We start from the raw sequence: 18,336 nt of genomic DNA on the forward strand, positions 1-18,336 counted from the left end.
ATTTCGATTTTTAGTGGTTGATATTTTTTACACTGAGTGAAATGTTTTCTAAAAATAACAACAAAGTTTGATAGGATCACATTTTTCCTATGACCTGCATAAGCTTTTGTTGTCTTTTCCATCTTACCATTGTTTACTTGAAGAGCGTGACCTGAACATAGCGAGAGGGCAGCTGTCGTCAGATTACAAACTAATCGCCAGGGAGACTGCAATGGGCGCTATTGACAGAGACTCTGACAGAAAAAGGCTCAGAGTGTAATACGGAAGGGAAATTTAAATTCAACATCTTTCACCATGTCACAGTGAAATCAATCATGAACAGTCATAAAGATACGGATCCTGTGCTTCCCTGGTAGATCAATAGATCCTAGCCTCTTGGTTTGAGCCTTTTTAGAATCACTTCTAGAGGTCACACCCGTGTCACAGTCTTCCAATCTGTACGGTGTCGTTTCATAGTTCAGTCTCTCAGTTAATAGCACAGTGTCGTTTCACGGTTCAGTCTCTCAGTTAATAGTACAGTGTCGTTTCACGGTTCAGTCTCTCAGTTAATAGTACAGTGTCGTTTCACGGTTCAGTCTCTCAGTTAATAGTACGGTGTCGTTTCATAGTTCAGTCTCTCAGTTAATAGTACGGTGTCGTTTCACGGTTCAGTCTCTCAGTTAATAGCACAGTGTCGTTTCATAGTTCAGTCTCTCAGTTAATAGTACGGTGTCGTTTCATAGTTCAGTCTCTCAGTTAATAGCACAGTGTCGTTTCATAGTTCAGTCTCTCAGTTAATAGTACGGTGTCGTTTCACGGTTCAGTCTCTCAGTTAATAGCACAGTGTCGTTTCATAGTTCAGTCTCTCAGTTAATAGCACAGTGTCGTTTCATAGTTCAGTCTCTCAGTTAATAGTACAGTGTCGTTTCACGGTTCAGTCTCTCAGTTAATAGTACGGTGTCGTTTCACGGTTCAGTCTCTCAGTTAATAGCACAGTGTCGTTTCACGGTTCAGTCTCTCAGTTAATAGTACGGTGTCGTTTCATAGTTCAGTCTCTCAGTTAATAGTACGGTGTCGTTTCATAGTTCAGTCTCTCAGTTAATAGTACGGTGTCGTTTCACGGTTCAGTCTCTCAGTTAATAGCACAGTGTCGTTTCATAGTTCAGTCTCTCAGTTAATAGCACAGTGTCGTTTCATAGTTCAGTCTCTCAGTTAATAGTACGGTGTCGTTTCACGGTTCAGTCTCTCAGTTAATAGTACAGTGTCGTTTCATAGTTCAGTCTCTCAGTTAATAGTACGGTGTCGTTTCACGGTTCAGTCTCTCAGTTAATAGCACAGTGTCGTTTCATAGTTCAGTCTCTCAGTTAATAGCACAGTGTCGTTTCATAGTTCAGTCTCTCAGTTAATAGCACAGTGTCGTTTCATAGTTCAGTCTCTCAGTTAATAGTACAGTGTCGTTTCACGGTTCAGTCTCTCAGTTAATAGCACAGTGTCGTTTCATAGTTCAGTCTCTCAGTTAATAGTACAGTGTCGTTTCACGGTTCAGTCTCTCAGTTAATAGCACAGTGTCGTTTCACGGTTCAGTCTCTCAGTTAATAGTACAGTGTCGTTTCATAGTTCAGTCTCTCAGTTAATAGTACGGTGTCGTTTCATAGTTCAGTCTCTCAGTTAATAGCACAGTGTCGTTTCATAGTTCAGTCTCTCAGTTAATAGTACGGTGTCGTTTCATAGTTCAGTCTCTCAGTTAATAGTACGGTGTCGTTTCATAGTTCAGTCTCTCAGTTAATAGCACAGTGTCGTTTCATAGTTCAGTCTCTCAGTTAATAGTACAGTGTCGTTTCACGGTTCAGTCTCTCAGTTAATAGCACAGTGTCGTTTCATAGTTCAGTCTCTCAGTTAATAGTACAGTGTCGTTTCACGGTTCAGTCTCTCAGTTAATAGTACGGTGTCGTTTCACGGTTCAGTCTCTCAGTTAATAGCACAGTGTCGTTTCACGGTTCAGTCTCTCAGTTAATAGTACGGTGTCGTTTCATAGTTCAGTCTCTCAGTTAATAGTACGGTGTCGTTTCATAGTTCAGTCTCTCAGTTAATAGTACGGTGTCGTTTCATAGTTCAGTCTCTCAGTTAATAGTACGGTGTCGTTTCATAGTTCAGTCTCTCAGTTAATAGTACGGTGTCGTTTCATAGTTCAGTCTCTCAGTTAATAGCACAGTGTCGCTTCATAGTTCAGTCTCTCAGTTAATAGTACGGTGTCGTTTCATAGTTCAGTCTCTCAGTTAATAGCACAGTGTCGTTTCATAGTTCAGTCTCTCAGTTAATAGCACAGTGTCGTTTCACGGTTCAGTCTCTCAGTTAATAGTACAGTGTCGTTTCACGGTTCAGTCTCTCAGTTAATAGTACGGTGTCGTTTCACGGTTCAGTCTCTCAGTTAATAGCACAGTGTCGTTTCATAGTTCAGTCTCTCAGTTAATAGTACGGTGTCGTTTCATAGTTCAGTCTCTCAGTTAATAGCACAGTGTCGTTTCATAGTTCAGTCTCTCAGTTAATAGCACAGTGTCGTTTCATAGTTCAGTCTCTCAGTTAATAGTACAGCACAATTACCATGTTGACTAGACATGTGGTATTTCTTTCGGCACTTTGTCAAATCAGTTCATAGACGTCTCTACTCTCATTGGTCTGTTTAACATGTTAACACTTAATAATGTAAACAAACATTTGACAGTCAAAAGTAGGAATGCTTTCCTTAATTATACTTTAGTTTTATATCATAAAGGTTTTTGCATAACCTCACATGTGTTTGAGTTCAGATCATCAGAAGAGATACACTATCATTACTTATCATTTTGTACACGATAAAGACTTACTAAATAAACACTGTTACTGTTGGCTCTGCTTCTTCAATACAGTCTACATACAAGTATAAGGTCAGTATGCATCTGAATATATGACTCTTTGTTCTTCAACTTAGAAACAGAATGCTGTAAGGTGGTAGTGGTGAGTAGAAAAATGGGGACAGTAGACAAACCTCCCAAATCAATGTGGTGAGGAATGTGCTCTGGTCAATAACATTCCAGTTTCAAAAATGCAACATCATTGCAGACATTTTTCGATTACAACTGTAAGTGTCCAAAAACAATAAATAGCTGTAAAAAATTCAGCTCAGTATAAAATGATCTTAAAGATGAATCATTGCAGGGTTACTATACTTTGGTACAGGCCAAGGTAATTGTTGTGTCCATGCGTAAACTCTCATTCCTCTCTCTTAATTCATCCTCCATGTTTTCCTGCACGCTGTCCTTCCGTCTGCATCGCATGAAGCCTTGGAAGCTGGGGCAGATGGGTAGATAGCGCAGGAAGCTGACTTTCCTAACGCAGCTCATTCCAATAGGGAAGTCATAAGTACGCATGTTCGCTGAGCTTCCCCCCTTGCTCTCATCTGCCTTCCAGTCCAGCAGCCCTCTCTCCCTCCTGGTGCCTGTTTAAACCGTACACACAAACACACACACACACAATGCCACATAAACAAACATTGGTAGTTACAGGCAACGGTTGCGCGTAAATTGAAAGATTGATGTGTCCCATAGTGATATTGTGGTGTCACATAAACAAACACAAAGCAACTGATGATCTCTTTGATCAGTGTGTGACAAGGTGACTGGTAGCTCCTGTTAATGAGACGAGGTTTCACATTCTCACATAGCGTGCATACCTGGGATGGTGTTATCCAGAGCAAACGCCAGGAAGCCTCCGACAAACATCTCCGTGGTCAGGAGCACTGTAAGGATTTGATCCACCTCTGCAGCTCCTGAGGAGGGCAATAAAATATGTATTACCAAATGAATTATCCTAATCATTGTTCATAACATCAACGTAATATTCCATACTAAAGCTTCATTACATCCACAATATAATCCATACTAAAGCTTGATAACAGTCTAACTGTACACACTGTAACTCTCTAAAGCCACGCCTACACTTCCTCTTAAGATGGAGATGTCTTTTCATATCAGTAAAAACATTTTCAATGTGCAGCCCACCTGTTTGGATGCAGCCAGGATGCATGTCTAGGTAATTGGGCAACATTAGGCCAAAGAACATGGAGAAGCCGAGGACAAAAAGATTCCTAGAGGAGTTGAGGTCTACACTCTGCAGGTTGGACAAGCCCACAGCCGTGATCATACCTGCAGGGCATAGACACAAACAACAGAGGGCTGGATAAGGTTATTATTGTCTTATTGTTATCTGTGTTTCTAGCTAGAGACATATTTCCTCATCCCTTCTCAAATAGAGGTGAGCTTTCTGTGATCATACTGCCCCCTGGTGGGGGAGAGAGAGAGACAATACCACAGTGTGCCATCACAGCAGCAAGATTAATGACATGTTGCCACAAGAAAAGGGCTACTAGTGAAGAACAAACACCATTGTAAATACAACCCATATTTATGTTTATTTATTTTGTACTTTAACAATGTGCACATCGATACAACACTGTATATATACATAATATGACATTTGAAATGTCTTTATTCTTTTGGAACTTCTGTGAGTGTAATGTTTACTGTTCATTTTTATTGTTTATTTCACTTTTGTTTATTATCTACTTCACTTGCTTTGGCAATGTTAACATATGTTTCCCCTGTCAATAAAGACCCGTGAATTGAATTGAGTTGAATTGAAAGATGACGATGTGTGTGAGTTCTCTGTTAGGAGGTCAGTAACTTACCGAACAAGGTGCAGAACATACCACCTAGAATGGGGTCAGGCAGCGATGCGAAGAGCGCAGTGAATTTTCCTACAGTTCCTAACAGGAACATTATGGCTGCACCGTATTGTACTACCCTCCTGCTTCCCACCTGTGTGTAGAGAGAGACATTGTACAACGTGACTCAATGGGAACTGTGCAACCTCTGGTATCAGCTCATTGTTTATTAATAATTATTAACATAACAGTTAATGTAAAGATGAGCAGACCTTTAGATAACAATCATGTGGCAATAAAAACAATCGATTTGCATTGTGACGAAGCACTTGCACTGGAGATCATGCCAATAAGCCTTTATCTGTTTCAAAAATATAATTTAGCTGATTCCAACTTGAACTTGACAGCTTGAGATTACTAATCTACATTCGTGTTTTTCATTACATAGATTAAAGACAACAGGTGGCTTAGGGGCCAACGGGGTCATATTTAGACAGCATACGTCAAATTTACATCAAAAGCTGAAACGTTTAGCATTTTAGCTAACCCTTTTCCTAACCTTAACCTAATTCTCCTAACCAGCTACGTTAATTCCCCTAACATGCTGCGTAAGTTCTTCTAACCTGCTACAAAAAGTACATTTTGTCATAAGCTGTACTCCATCTAGTCAAAACTAGTTGAGGGGCTAAGCTTCCTTACCTTAGTGATTCCCAGAACTCCAATGTTGGGACTGGAAGAGGTGGAGCCATTTCCTGTACCCAGCAGTCCTGCTATAATACAGCACACCCCCTCTGTGAAGATACCCCTAGTACGGGAAAGACATGACACAGACATACATCCACACGCTTGATGCTTGACAATAAGAGGACATTTAAGAACATAGGTCCCTGTCAGAGCCTTAGGTCCATGTTAGAAGTCTAACCCCCGGTGTAGGAGACTGATGCTCACCTGTTGATGGCATGGACAGGTGTAGGAGACTGATGCTCACCTGTTGATGGCATGGACAGGTGTAGGAGACTGATGCTCACCTGTTGATGGCATGGACAGGTGGAGGGGGTGCCCCTGAGAGGCGGGCACAGGCGTAATAGTCCCCGATAGACTCTACGATGCCAGCTAGTGTGGCGCTGAACATGCCCAGCACCCCAGCGATGGTCATCGTGGGCAACCCCCACTGACCTATCAGAAACACACAAACACCACACGTCTGAATCCTCCTCCTATGCAGCAAGATGAAAGGCAATGGAAATAAATGACAACTCAGATAATTTCCCCATTTAAAATGATATACAAGGTCATTCTAAAGTGACTAATAAATGACCCGTGTTCATCTGCTTTCTTAACTTGACCCTTGATCTAGCTCGTGTGTCCAAACTGCCCCGGTGTGTGAGACAGTGGAAGTAATGCTGGTCTCTTACAGGGGTAGGGGACCCGGAACCAGGGGGAGAGGGTCATGATGTCCCCACGGGCGTCTGTGCGTGCCTTCTGTCCGTACTGGCTGGGGTCACTGGGCAGCACATCGGTCAGGGTCAGGATGTAACATAGCAACCACACCAACATGATGGCCATGAGGATCTGATCACAGAAAGAACAACATAACATGTCATATAACGGAATCATAGGGATTCCGAGATTCCAAGTTATAATTTTGGATGTGGCTAGTCTGTGCTATATTTGTATATTATTTTACAGCCATTTTCATCAGAAAGCTAATTCTTGGCTTTAACATAACAGTGACATGATCCCTGTCGTCTGTGTCTGTCTATTACAGTGAGTCATTTCTATAGCCTGACAATGTCCCCACCACATGTCTGGCAGCACTCACTAAGGCAGTAGCATAGAGGGCACTGCAGCAAAATGTGCCTCAGACTCTCTTATAACCGCTCAAGATTTGTATGACATGACGTGCCGTGAATGACTAGCCTGATGTATTTAACAATAGGTCATAACCCCACATGAGAACATCTTATTAGTATGACTTGGTGACATCCCTGTGAGACAGATGTGTGGTGTGTAGGTTCTAACCGGGAACATCTTAAAGATCTGAACCCTGGCGGTGCTGAAGCCGTTCTTTCTGTTGTAGGAGGGGAGAGGGAAGGACCAGTTCCTCAGATACTGAGCAAACAGCACGATGAGGAAGATGGACCTGGGGAGAGGCAGTGATATTGTTACGCCCTAACCCAATAAAAGACAAAGTAATTACGTTAATAGTATGTGATTAGATTACAAAGCTTCAATGACCTCGACGTAAGACGATAACGAGTCTCAAGCCCAAAACAAGGTAAACCATTTAAACAAAATAAGTGAAGAAGGGAGGTAAGAACAACATACCACACACAATAATATAACTCAAGACAACATAGATGGATATCAAGTGTCAAAACACCAGAAGAGAGGATCAGATGGAGAGGAGAGAGAAACCTGGGAGGATCAGATGGAGAGAGGAGAGAGAAACCTGGGAGGATCAGATGGAGAGAGGAGAGAAACCTGGGAGGATCAGATGGAGAGAGGAGAGAAACCTGGGAGGATCAGATGGAGAGCAGAGAGAAACCTGAGAGGATCAGATGGAGAGAGGAGAGAGAAACCTGGGAGGATCAGATGGAGAGAGGAGAGAAACCTGGGAGGATCAGATGGAGAGAGGAGAGAAACCTGGGAGGATCAGATGGAGAGCAGAGAGAAACCTGAGAGGATCAGATGGAGAGAGGAGAGAAACCTGGGAGGATCAGATGGAGAGCAGAGAGAAACCTGAGAGGATCAGATGGAGAGCAGAGAGAAACCTGAGAGGATCAGATGGAGAGAGGAGAGAGAAACCTGGGAGGATCAGATGGAGAGAGGAGAGAAACCTGGGAGGATCAGATGGAGAGCAGAGAGAAACCTGAGAGGATCAGATGGAGAGAGGAGAGAGAAACCTGGGAGGATCAGATGGAGAGAGGAGAGAGAAACCTGAGAGGATCAGATGGAGAGCAGAGAGAAACCTGGGAGGATCAGATGGAGAGCAGAGAGAGCCCTGGGAGGATCAGATGGAGAGCAGAGAGAGCCCTGGGAGGATCAGATGGAGAGAGGAGAGAGAAACCTGGGAGGATCAGATGGAGAGAGGAGAGAGAAACCTGAGAGGATCAGATGGAGAGAGGAGAGAGAAACCTGGGAGGATCAGATGGAGAGAGGAGAGAGAAACCTGAGAGGATCAGATGGAGAGAGGAGAGAGAAACCTGGGAGGATCAGATGGAGAGAGGAGAGAGAAACCTGGGAGGATCAGATGGAGAGAGGAGAGAGAAACCTGGGAGGATCAGATGGAGAGAGGAGAGAGAAACCTGGGAGGATCAGATGGAGAGAGCAGAGAGAAACCTGGGAGGATCAGATGGAAAGCAGAGAGAAACCTGAGAGGATCAGATGGAGAGAGGAGAGAGAAACCTGGGAGGATCAGATGGAGAGCAGAGAGAAACCTGGGAGGATCAGATGGAGAGAGGAGAGAAACCTGAGAGGATCAGATGGAGAGAGGAGAGAAACCTGGGAGGATCAGATGGAGAGAGGAGAGAAACCTGAGAGGATCAGATGGAGAGAGGAGAGAAACCTGGGAGGATCAGATGGAGAGCAGAGAGAGCCCTGGGAGGATCAGATGGAGAGCAGAGAGAGCCCTGGGAGGATCAGATGGAGAGCAGAGAGCAACCTGAGAGGATCAGATGGAGAGCAGAGAGCAACCTGAGAGGATCAGATGGAGAGAGGAGAGAAACCTGGGAGGATCAGATGGAGAGAGCAGAGAGAAACCTGGGAGGATCAGATGGAGAGAGGAGAGAAACCTGAGAGGATCAGATGGAGAGAGGAGAGAAACCTGAGAGGATCAGATGGAGAGAGGAGAGAAACCTGAGAGGATCAGATGGAGAGAGGAGAGAAACCTGAGAGGATCAGATGGAGAGAGGAGAGAAACCTGGGAGGATCAGATGGAGAGCAGAGAGAAACCTGAGAGGATCAGATGGAGAGAGGAGAGAAACCTGGGAGGATCAGATGGAGAGAGGAGAGAAACCTGGGAGGATCAGATGGAGAGAGCAGAGAGAAACCTGGGAGGATCAGATGGAGAGAGCAGAGAGAAACCTGGGAGGATCAGATGGAGAGAGCAGAGAGAAACCTGGGAGGATCAGATGGAGAGAGCAGAGAGAAACCTGGGAGGATCAGATGGAGAGCAGAGAGCAACCTGAGAGGAGGATACATTACAGAGAAGAAGGGAGGATGGATTGTGCTCTTACAGTGCTGAGAGGCCCCAGTGAGACCCGGCTCTGTCCCCAGCGGTCTGGAATACAGACAGGCCGATGAGGGACACGGTGGGGGTGACGGTCAGGGGCCCGATGTAGTCCAACAGGAGACCAGGGAGACCCACCAGCCCGATGACCACCTCCACCACACTGGACGCTATGATGGCACCCTGGATCTACGGGGGAGAGACCGACTGTTATTATCATTAGCTATGTCTAGGACCACCATTTGACCTGATCCACACAAACCCTGGCTCCTAGTTATATCTACATGATGTCTCTGATAATGTCAATCAAAGTGAGAGATGCTACAGTTCAGAAAGATGGACCCCAAGATGGAGGCTCACTGAGAGATGCTACAGTTCAGAAAGATGGACCCCAAGATGGAGGCCCAGTGAGAGATGCTACAGTTCAGAAAGATGGACCCCAAGATGGAGGCCCAGTGAGAGATGCTAAAGTTCAGAAAGATGAACCCCAAGATGGAGGCCCAGTGACAAGAGGCAGGAAGTACCTCTCTTATCCTTGGGTGCCAGATGTGTGAGGTGTTCAGAGGAAGACTCCAGTTTCCATAAATCTCCTCTGTTGAAAGACAGACACAATAGCACATTAGTGAGGTTCTGTCTTTGATTGGACCATATTCTTCTGACATAGGATGGGACTGAGTGGTGCACCTTTAGGGGGACATTTCCATCTATCCAGCCCTAAGATGGCTTGGGCAGGGATGAGGAAGGCAAAAGCACTGGCCTGGAAAAGAGGTAACCTAAACATAGAAGATAAAATATGTTACACAATGCAGTCCAAGCATTAGAAGACACGCACATACATACACACGTACCTGACTCCAAATGTGGTCTGTATGATTGTGGTGATTCCCACGCAGGTGAAGATGGTTCCCACCAGCTGACTGACCATGTACTGGTCTTGTCCCACACACATTGCCTCCGCCAGCAGGAAGGGCACAGCGATGGTCCCGCTGAAACACGTCAGGTAGTGCTGTGATTAAAGACACAGTGTTAATCACCATGGAGAGAGAGAGGGGGGGGGGGGGGCAGAGGGAGGGGGGAGAGAGAGTAGGAGAGAGAAAGACAGAGAGAGAGGGGGGGGGGGGACAGAGGGAGGGAGGGGGAGAGATACATTTGGGGGAAGGAGCGCACAAAAGAGAAGAAGAAACAACTACTGATAGAAAGGCAGAGTCAGAAAACCATTCATGAAAACTAAGTGTGTGAGAGAGAGAGAGAGAGAGAGAGAGAGAGAGAGAGAGAGAGAGAGAGAGAGAGAGAGAGAGAGACGAGAGAGAGACAGAGAGAGAGACAGAGAGAGACAGAGAGAGAGACAGAGAGAGAGACAGAGAGAGAGACAGAGAGAGAGACAGAGAGAGACAGAGAGAGAGACAGAGAGAGAGACACTCTCTGTGTGTGAGAGAGAGAGAGAGAGAGAGAGAGAGAAAGAGAGTGTGAGAGTGTGTGAGAGAGTGTGTCAGAGTGTGTGTGTGAGAGAGAGTGTATCAGAGAGTGTGAGAGAGTGTGTGTGTGAGAGTGTGTGTATTTGTGTACCTGGAGGCCCAGTAGAATGCAGAGGTACCACGGTGGGACATCCTCTATGGTGTAGATCATGTCAGAGCCTGGCTGCTGCTTCCCCCCCTCAGCTCCCTGCTCCTGTCCCTCTGCGGCCAGCTTCCCCCCCTCAGCTCCCTGCTGCTGTCCCTCTGCGGCCAGCTTCCCCTCCTCAGCACCCTGCTGCTCCTCTGTCTGAGTCTGGACATCACAACTCTGAAAGGGAAAACAGAGACATTCACACATGGCATACACAACTTGGCCTCTCAGACATCATATAAAATACCTTATATGGCACAAGATTGTCACCTACGTGATTTGTCACTGTCCCATACTTTTTTATTTAACTAGGCAAGTCAGTTAAGAACAAATTCTTATTTACAATGACGGCCTACCCCGGCCAAACCCAGACGATGCTGGGCCAATTGTGCACCGCCATATGGGACTACCAATCACGGCCGGTTGTGATACAGCCTGGAATCTAACCAGGGTCTGTAGTGACGCCTCTAGCACTGAGATGCAGGTGCCTTTAGACCGCTGCGCCACTCGGGAGCCCAACATATGGCCTTGCCATCTCCACTGAGGCCAACCGTCAGGCACATGACCAACTGGGTGTCACATCTACTTTAATTGACCTACTCTGTGAATGATCAACATGGGCCTGGATTACATTATAACCCAGAAGAATGGCACCGTCCCCGTGGCCAGTTGTCATGGTTCTTGGTGTTGACTGTTTTGTAAGATGATGCAAGAGGAGCTCTGCCATGACTAACTCATCAAAGTAGACTGGAGTAACGCAGAGTTTTCTTCCTAAATCACAGGTCAGTGTTTTGGCACAGGTATCTAGGTTAATAGCCTCTTGGTGTTTCAATAGATTCCACTGTGAACAAAATGTATCACCTTTATATCTTTGTCAGAGAAACAATGGTAGAACTGTCTTCTACAATTCAGTGTCTCCACTTTTGCTATGAGGTATTGTGTCTTCAAACAATAGCCACAAATATCCGGCAAAAAGCAAGGTTTTTGATATCAATCCTGAATCATCCTCCACAAGTTGTTATTCAGCTCGACATCATGACAGTAAATCCCCTCATCTGAGCATGGTAAACACCTGGGTCATTTCACCCCAAAGGTAAACAGAAATACTTTGAAAACATCCAATGATGCAATATACGAAGTGTACAGCTAAATTATTCAAGTTAACGGAAATAAAGCTCACTAAGGACCTACACACCAGACATTAACTCAACCATAACTCATCATCTTACCAGGCCAGACAACGTACAATTACAATTTAAACTTTCACAACAAAACTAAACTCATCCATGTATTGAAATGATAGTAAATGATGAAGTTTACCTTGAGGTCTGGTCGTGTTTCTGTTTGCTTCTTCTTCATCTGGACTCTCAGTTGTTTGTGATGGATCCTTAGTTTCCTTCTGGGTGCTGCCCTCTCTCAACTAGCCAACACACACGTGTGACCTCAGCCCTATACTGGAGTATAGGGCCCTTTTATGGGGGTTGAGGGGACCAGATCAGCCAGGTTAATAATCTGCCCCTGAGATGGACTTTACCCACTCGTGCTGTTTAAGAGGCAGAGACTGTAAAACTAAAGGAAAAAGATCAAAGGGTCAAGAAGAAACTTCTTGGAATTAGAGATAGTGGGCAAGAATCAGATTAGCCATCAGAAAGAACTAAACTCTTCACTGTCAACTGCAATTTATGTGTAAATATTTGTATGAACATAACAAGATTCAACAACTGAGACATAAACTGAACAAGTTCCACAGACATGTGACTAACAGAAATGGAATAATGTGTCCCTGAGCAAAGGTGGGGGGGGGTCAAAATCAAAAGTAACAGTCAGCATCTGGTGTGGCCACCAGCTGCATTAGGTACTGCAGTGCATCTCCTCCTCATGGACTGCACCAGATTTGCCAGTTATTGCTGTGAGATGTTACCCCACTCTTCCACCAAGGCACCTGCAAGTTCCCAGACATTTCTGGGGGGGTGGGGGGGGGATGGCCCTAGCCCTCACCCTCCGATCCAACAGGTCCCAGACGTGCTCAATGGGCTTGAGATCCGGGCTCTTCACTGGCCATGGCAGAATACTGACATTCCTGTCTTGCAGGAAATCACACACAGAACGAGCAGTATGGCTGGTGGCATTGTCATGCTGGAGGGTCATGTCAGGATGAGCCTGCAGGAAGGGTACCACATGAGGGAGGAGGATGTCTTCCCTGAAAGACACAGCGTTGAGATTGCCCGCAATGACAACAAGCTCAGTCCGATGATGCTGTGACACACCGCCTCAGACCATGACGGACCCTCCACCTACAAATCTATCCCGCTCCAGAGTACAGGCCTCGGTGTAACGCTCATTCCTTCGACGATAAACGCAAATCCGACCATCACCCCTGGTGAGACAAAACCGCGACTGATCAGAAAAACCGCGACTCACCCCTGGTGAGTCAAAACCGCGACAGACCTGTTGTAAGGACCTGCCTTACAACAGGCCTACAAGCCCTCAGTCCAGCCTCTCTCAGCCTATTGCGGACAGTCTGAGCACTGATGGAGGGATTGTGCGTTCCTGGTGTAACTCGGGCAGTTGTTGTTGCCATCCTGCACCTGTCCTGCAGGTGTGATGTTCAGATATACCGATCCTGTGTAGGTGTTGTTACACGTGGTCTGCCACTGCGAGGACAGTCAGCTGTCCGTCCTGTCTCCCTGTAGCTCTGTCTTAGGCGTCTCACAGTACGGACATTGCAAGTTATTGCCCTGGCCACATATGCAGTCCTCATGCCTCCTTGCAGCATGCCTAAGGCACGTTCACACAGATGAGCAGGGACCCTGGGCACCTTTCTTTTGGTGTTTTCATAACTGTGACCTTAATTGCCTACTGTCTGTAAGCTGTTAGTGTCTTAACGACCGCTCCACAGGTGCATGTTCATTAATTGGGAAACAGTGTTTAAACCCTTTACAATGAAGATCTGTGAAGTTATTTGGATTTTTACGAATTATCTTTGAAAGACAGGGTCCTGAAAAAGGGACTTTCTTTTTTTGCTGAGTTTACATGTACATCGGAAGGGTTACATTTGAAGTTATAGATATGTGACCGATTCTGCATTTCATATTTTTTTAAAGGAAGAGCTTGTGATGGCATCTAGACCGTGTGTTTGAGTGAGGAGATCAGGGTTTGAGTGAGGAGATCGGGGTTTAATAAGAAGTATCATAAGCTTGGTAAGTGACTCCTCCCATCTGAAACGTGCTTAATGTTATAACTGTTTACACAAAGGACTGCATACCAGTATACTGTCATGATTTTATTTTATAAAATCTGAAACCTGGTAAAGATAGTGATGCATCATGGTATATGTTTGTTCCATTAGGCTTGTATGGGCACCCGAGTGGAGCAGCGGTCTAAGGTATTGCATCTCAGAGGTGCTAGGGGTGTCACTACAGACCCTGGTTCAATTCCAGGCTGTATCACAACCAGCTGTGATTGGGAGTCCCATAGGGAAGCTCATAATTGGCCAAGCGTCGTCCAGGTTGGGGTTTGGCCGGGGTAGGCCGTCATTGTAAATAAGAATTTGTCACATGCGTCGACTACAACAGGTATAGAACTTACCGTGAAATGATTACTTACAAGCCCATAACCAACAATGCAGTTTTAGGAAAAGAGAGTTAAGAAAAGATTTACTAAATAAACTAAAGTAAAAGTTGAATGTAACGTTCGTTCTCCTCGTCTGAGGAGGAGCAAGGATCGGACCAATATGCAGCGAGGTATGAAGACATAATGATTTATTTAAAGAAAGACTAACACGAAAAAACTCTTAACAAACTACAAAACAATAAACGACGTAAACAGACCTGAACATGAGAACTTTCAGACAACGAAGAACGCACGAGCAGGAACAAACGAAACAGTCCCATGTGGCATAAACACTAACACAGGAACAATCACCCACAAACAAACAGTGTGAACAGCCTACCTTAATATGGTTCTCAATCAGAGGAAACGTAAAACACCTGCCCCTGATTGAGAACCATATCAGGCTAATTGAAAAGAACCCAACATAGAAACACATAACATAGAATGCCCACCCAGCTCACGTCCTGACCATACTGAACAAAGACAAAATAAAGGAAATAAGGTCAGGAACGTGACATTGAAAGCAGGTATCCAGTGGCCATAGAAGTAGGGCATCTGGCAACTGAAGTCGGTTACGACCAATGGTGTAGAATACTTAAGTAAAAATACTTACTATTCATATTTTTGACAACATTTACTTTTACTTCATTACATTACTAAAGAAAATGATGTACTTTTTCCTCTATACATTTTCCCAAATGCCCAAAAGTACTCGTTACATTTTGAAGCAGGACAGAAAATTGTCCAATTCGCACACTTATCAAGAGAACATCCCTTGTCATCCCTACTGCCTCTGATCTGGCGGACTCACTAAACACAAATGCTTTGTTTTTAAGTTATGTCTTAGTGTTGGAGACCCTGGCTATCAGTAAAAAAAAAAAAAAAAAAAAAAAATTGTGCTGTCTGGTTTGCTTAATATAATTTTTATTTTTTATTATTCGTACTTTTACTTATGATACTTAAGTATATTTAAAACAAAATACTTTTAGACTTTTACTCAAGTAGTATTTTACTGGGTGACTTTCACTTTTACTTGAGTCATTTTCTATTGAGGTATCTTTATTTTTACTCAAGTATGACAACTGGGTACTTTTCCACCACTGGTTACGACACCGAACTGCAGTCAGGTCAAGACCCTGGTGAGGACGACAAGCACGCAGATGAGCTTCCCTGAGACGGTTTCTGACCGTCTTGTGCAGAAATTCTTTGGTTGTTCAAATCCACAGTTTCATCAGCTGTCCGGGTGGCTCGTCTCAGACCATCCCGCAGGTGAAGAAGCCATATGTGGAGGTCGTGGGCTGGCATGGTTACACGTGATCTGCGGTTGTGAGACCGGTTGGACGTACTGCCAAATTGTTTAAAACAACGTTGGAGGTGGCTTATGGTAGATTAATGAACATTCAATTCTCTGGCAGCAGCTCTGGTGGACATTCCTGCAGTCAGCATGCCAATTGCAAACTCCCTCAAAACGTCAGACATATGTAGCATTGTGTTGTGTTACAAAACTGCACATTTTAGAGTGGCATTTTATTGTCCCCAACACAAGGTGCACCTGTGTAATGATAATTCCGTATAATCGGCTTCTTGATATGCCACACCTGTCAGGTGGATGGATTATTTTGGCAAAGGAGAAATGCTTACTAACGGGGATGTAAACAAATTTCAGAGATCTTTTATTGCAGCTCATGAAACATTGAACCAACACTTTACATGTTGCATTTATATTTGTGTTCAGTGTATCTACTGCTTTTACAAGCCTTCTCTATTCATATACTGTCCGTACTGCTTATACACTCCATCACATATGTACTGCATTACTTATAGTCACGAATCTGACATGGCTCATTCTGAGATTTCTTGACTTCTTTATTATTTCTATTTTCGGGGGATTCTGTCTTGTAGTTCATGAGACGGTTGCTGCACAAGATATTTTGTAGTTCAATACCACCGACATCCATCTTATTGTTCTGTATTACTGCCCTGTTGGAGCTAGAAACACCAGCATTACTGCCCTGTTGGAGCTAGAAACACCAGCATTACTGCCCTGTTGGAGCTAGAAACACCAGCATTACTGCCCTGTTGGAGCTAGAAACACCAGCATTACTGCCCTGTTGGAGCTAGAAACACCAGCATTACTGCCCTGTTGGAGCTAGAAACACCAGCATTACTGCCCTGTTGGAGCTAGAAACACAAGCTTTACTGCCCTGTTGGAGCTAGAAACACAAGCATTACTGCCCTGTTGGAGCTAGAAACACAAGCATTACTGCCCTGTTGGAGCTAGAAACACAAGCATTACTGCCCTGTTGGAGCTAGAAACACAAGCATTACTGCCCTGTTGGAGCTAGAAACACAAGCATTACTGCCCTGTTGGAGCTAGAAACACAAGCATTACTGCCCTGTTGGAGCTAGAAACACAAGCATTTGTAACGGTGTTCCTCCTCCTCTTCATCCGAAGAGGAGAAGGGATTGAACCAAAACGCAGCGTCGTGATAAGACATGATATTTATTTAAACAAAACCGAAAACACGACACTTGAACACTTGAATAGAAACAAAACAACAAACGACGTAGACTGACCTGAACGTAAGAACTTACATGAAACACGAAGAACGCACGAACAGGAAAAATGACTACATAAAACGAACAAACAAAACCGAAACAGTCCCGTGTGGCGTAACATACACAGACACAGGAGACAACCACCCACAAACCAACAATGTGACCCCACCTACCTTAATATGATTCTCAATCAGAGGAGATGAAAACCACCTGCCTCTAATTGAGAACCATATCAGGTACCCAAACCAACATAGAAACAGAAAACATAGACTGCCCACCCAAACTCACGTCCTGACCAACTAACACATACAAAAACTAACAGAAAACAGGTCAGGAACGTGACAGCATTACTGCCCTGTTGGAGCTAGAAACACAAGCATTACTGCCCTGTTGGAGCTAGAAACACAAGCATTACTGCCTGGTTGTAGCTAGAAACACCAGCATTACTGCCCTGTTGGAGCTAGAAACACCAGCATTACTGCCCTGTTGGAGCTAGAAACACCAGCATTACTGCTCTGTTGGAGCTAGAAACACAAGCATTACTGCCCTGTTGGAGCTAGAAACACCAGCATTACTGCTCTGTTGTAGCTAGAAACACCAGCATTACTGCCCTGTTGGAGCTAGAAACACAAGCATTACTGCCCTGTTGGAGCTAGAAACACCAGCATTACTGTCTTGTTGTAGCTAGAAACACAAGCATTTTGCTGCACCTGCAATACAATCTGCAAATCTGTGTATGTGACCAATAAACATTGATTCCATTATTTTGATTTGATTTGAAGACTCATTGACCACAAGAGGTCGACACACACCAAAGCACGACTCTGTGTTCTAGAACAGAGATGTCTCCACCCATAAAATACGTTTGAGGGCTTAATTATACTGCAGATTGCTGTCCACGTTGTCTTGCTGTGTCTCGTCTTACCTAAAGGCAGAATTTCCCTTCATGTGTAATCCTAAGGCAGAGATACTTCATCTTCTTAAAATGAGGACATTACCCAAGAAGACGCACCCTTGTGCATCATCACACATCCCTTTCCAAACAGACACACATTGCTCAAGCATGCATATGGACACACTGGCTGGACTAGCTTGACACAAGAGGGACTGTCTGCAGGAAGTCAAGGAGGAAGTCTGGAGCAGCTCCTTACCAATACTGAGCCTCAGTAGGATATCGCCGACAGACAGACAGACAGACAGACAGACAGACGATCAGTGATACAGAGTGGGGTTTGTGGTGTCAGTGAAAGAGGAGAGGGGAGAGAGGTAGAGGGGAGAGAGGGAGATGAGAGAGGGAGAGGGGAGAGAGGGAGAGAGGAGGGGAGAGGGGGAGAGAGGGAGAGGGGAGAGGGAGAGGGGAGAGAGGGAGAGGGGAGAGAGGGAGAGAGGAGAGGAGAGAGGGGAGAGAGGGAGAGGGGAGAGAGGGAGATGAGAGAGGGAGAGGGGAGAGAGGGAGAGAGGAGAGGAGAGAGGGGAGAGGGGGAGAGGGGAGAGAGGGGAGGGGAGAGAGGGAGAGAGGAGAGCAGAGAGGGGAGAGGGGGAGAGAGGGAGAGGGGAGGGGAGAGAGGGGAGGGGGGAGGGGGAGAGGGGAGAGAGGGGGAGAGCAAGAGGACAACTCAAGGAGGGGGAGGAAGATTGAGAGGAGATGAGA

At 45.1% G+C, this 18,336-nt stretch overlaps 1 protein-coding gene across 2 annotated transcripts; it reads right to left on the reverse strand.

Annotated features, from left to right (window-relative positions):
• Nucleotides 1-2,717: 2,717 nt before the first annotated feature.
• Nucleotides 2,718-17,754, reverse strand: LOC139537840 (solute carrier family 23 member 1-like). 2 transcript variants are annotated; one of them, XM_071339670.1, is made up of 15 exons: nt 17,611-17,754; nt 11,835-12,083; nt 10,476-10,691; nt 9,758-9,915; nt 9,594-9,682; nt 9,434-9,501; nt 8,917-9,098; nt 6,701-6,821; nt 6,094-6,250; nt 5,707-5,854; nt 5,378-5,483; nt 4,703-4,832; nt 4,017-4,160; nt 3,689-3,784; nt 2,718-3,454 (listed from the first exon to the last, which is right to left on the reverse strand). In XM_071339670.1, the coding sequence occupies exons 2-15, from the start codon at nt 11,871-11,873 to the stop codon at nt 3,180-3,182; spliced, it is 1,929 nt and encodes a 642-aa protein (XP_071195771.1). In that variant the 5' UTR covers nt 11,874-12,083; nt 17,611-17,754; the 3' UTR covers nt 2,718-3,179. The 2 variants fall into 2 exon arrangements, with proteins under 2 accessions (XP_071195771.1, XP_071195770.1); XM_071339669.1 differs by lacking the exon at nt 17,611-17,754 and adding an exon at nt 14,345-14,814.
• Between the last annotated feature and the right edge of the window lie 582 nt (nt 17,755-18,336).

This window comes from Salvelinus alpinus, chromosome 13 (assembly GCF_045679555.1).
Source record: "Salvelinus alpinus chromosome 13, SLU_Salpinus.1, whole genome shotgun sequence".
Classification (NCBI taxonomy): Eukaryota; Metazoa; Chordata; class Actinopteri; order Salmoniformes; family Salmonidae; genus Salvelinus; species Salvelinus alpinus.

Excerpts from the sequence above, each read along its gene's own strand:
- LOC139537840 (XM_071339670.1), bottom strand. The coding sequence starts at position 11,873 with ATGAAGAAGAAGCAAACAGAAACACGACCAGACCTCAAG. Across the intron at positions 4,833-5,377 it reads GAGTTCTGGGAATCACTAAG|GTGGGAAGCAGGAGGGTAGT; the intron begins GTAAGGAAGCTT and ends CTCTACACACAG. Across the intron at positions 3,785-4,016 it reads TCCTGGCTGCATCCAAACAG|GAGCTGCAGAGGTGGATCAA; the intron begins GTGGGCTGCACA and ends TGCCCTCCTCAG.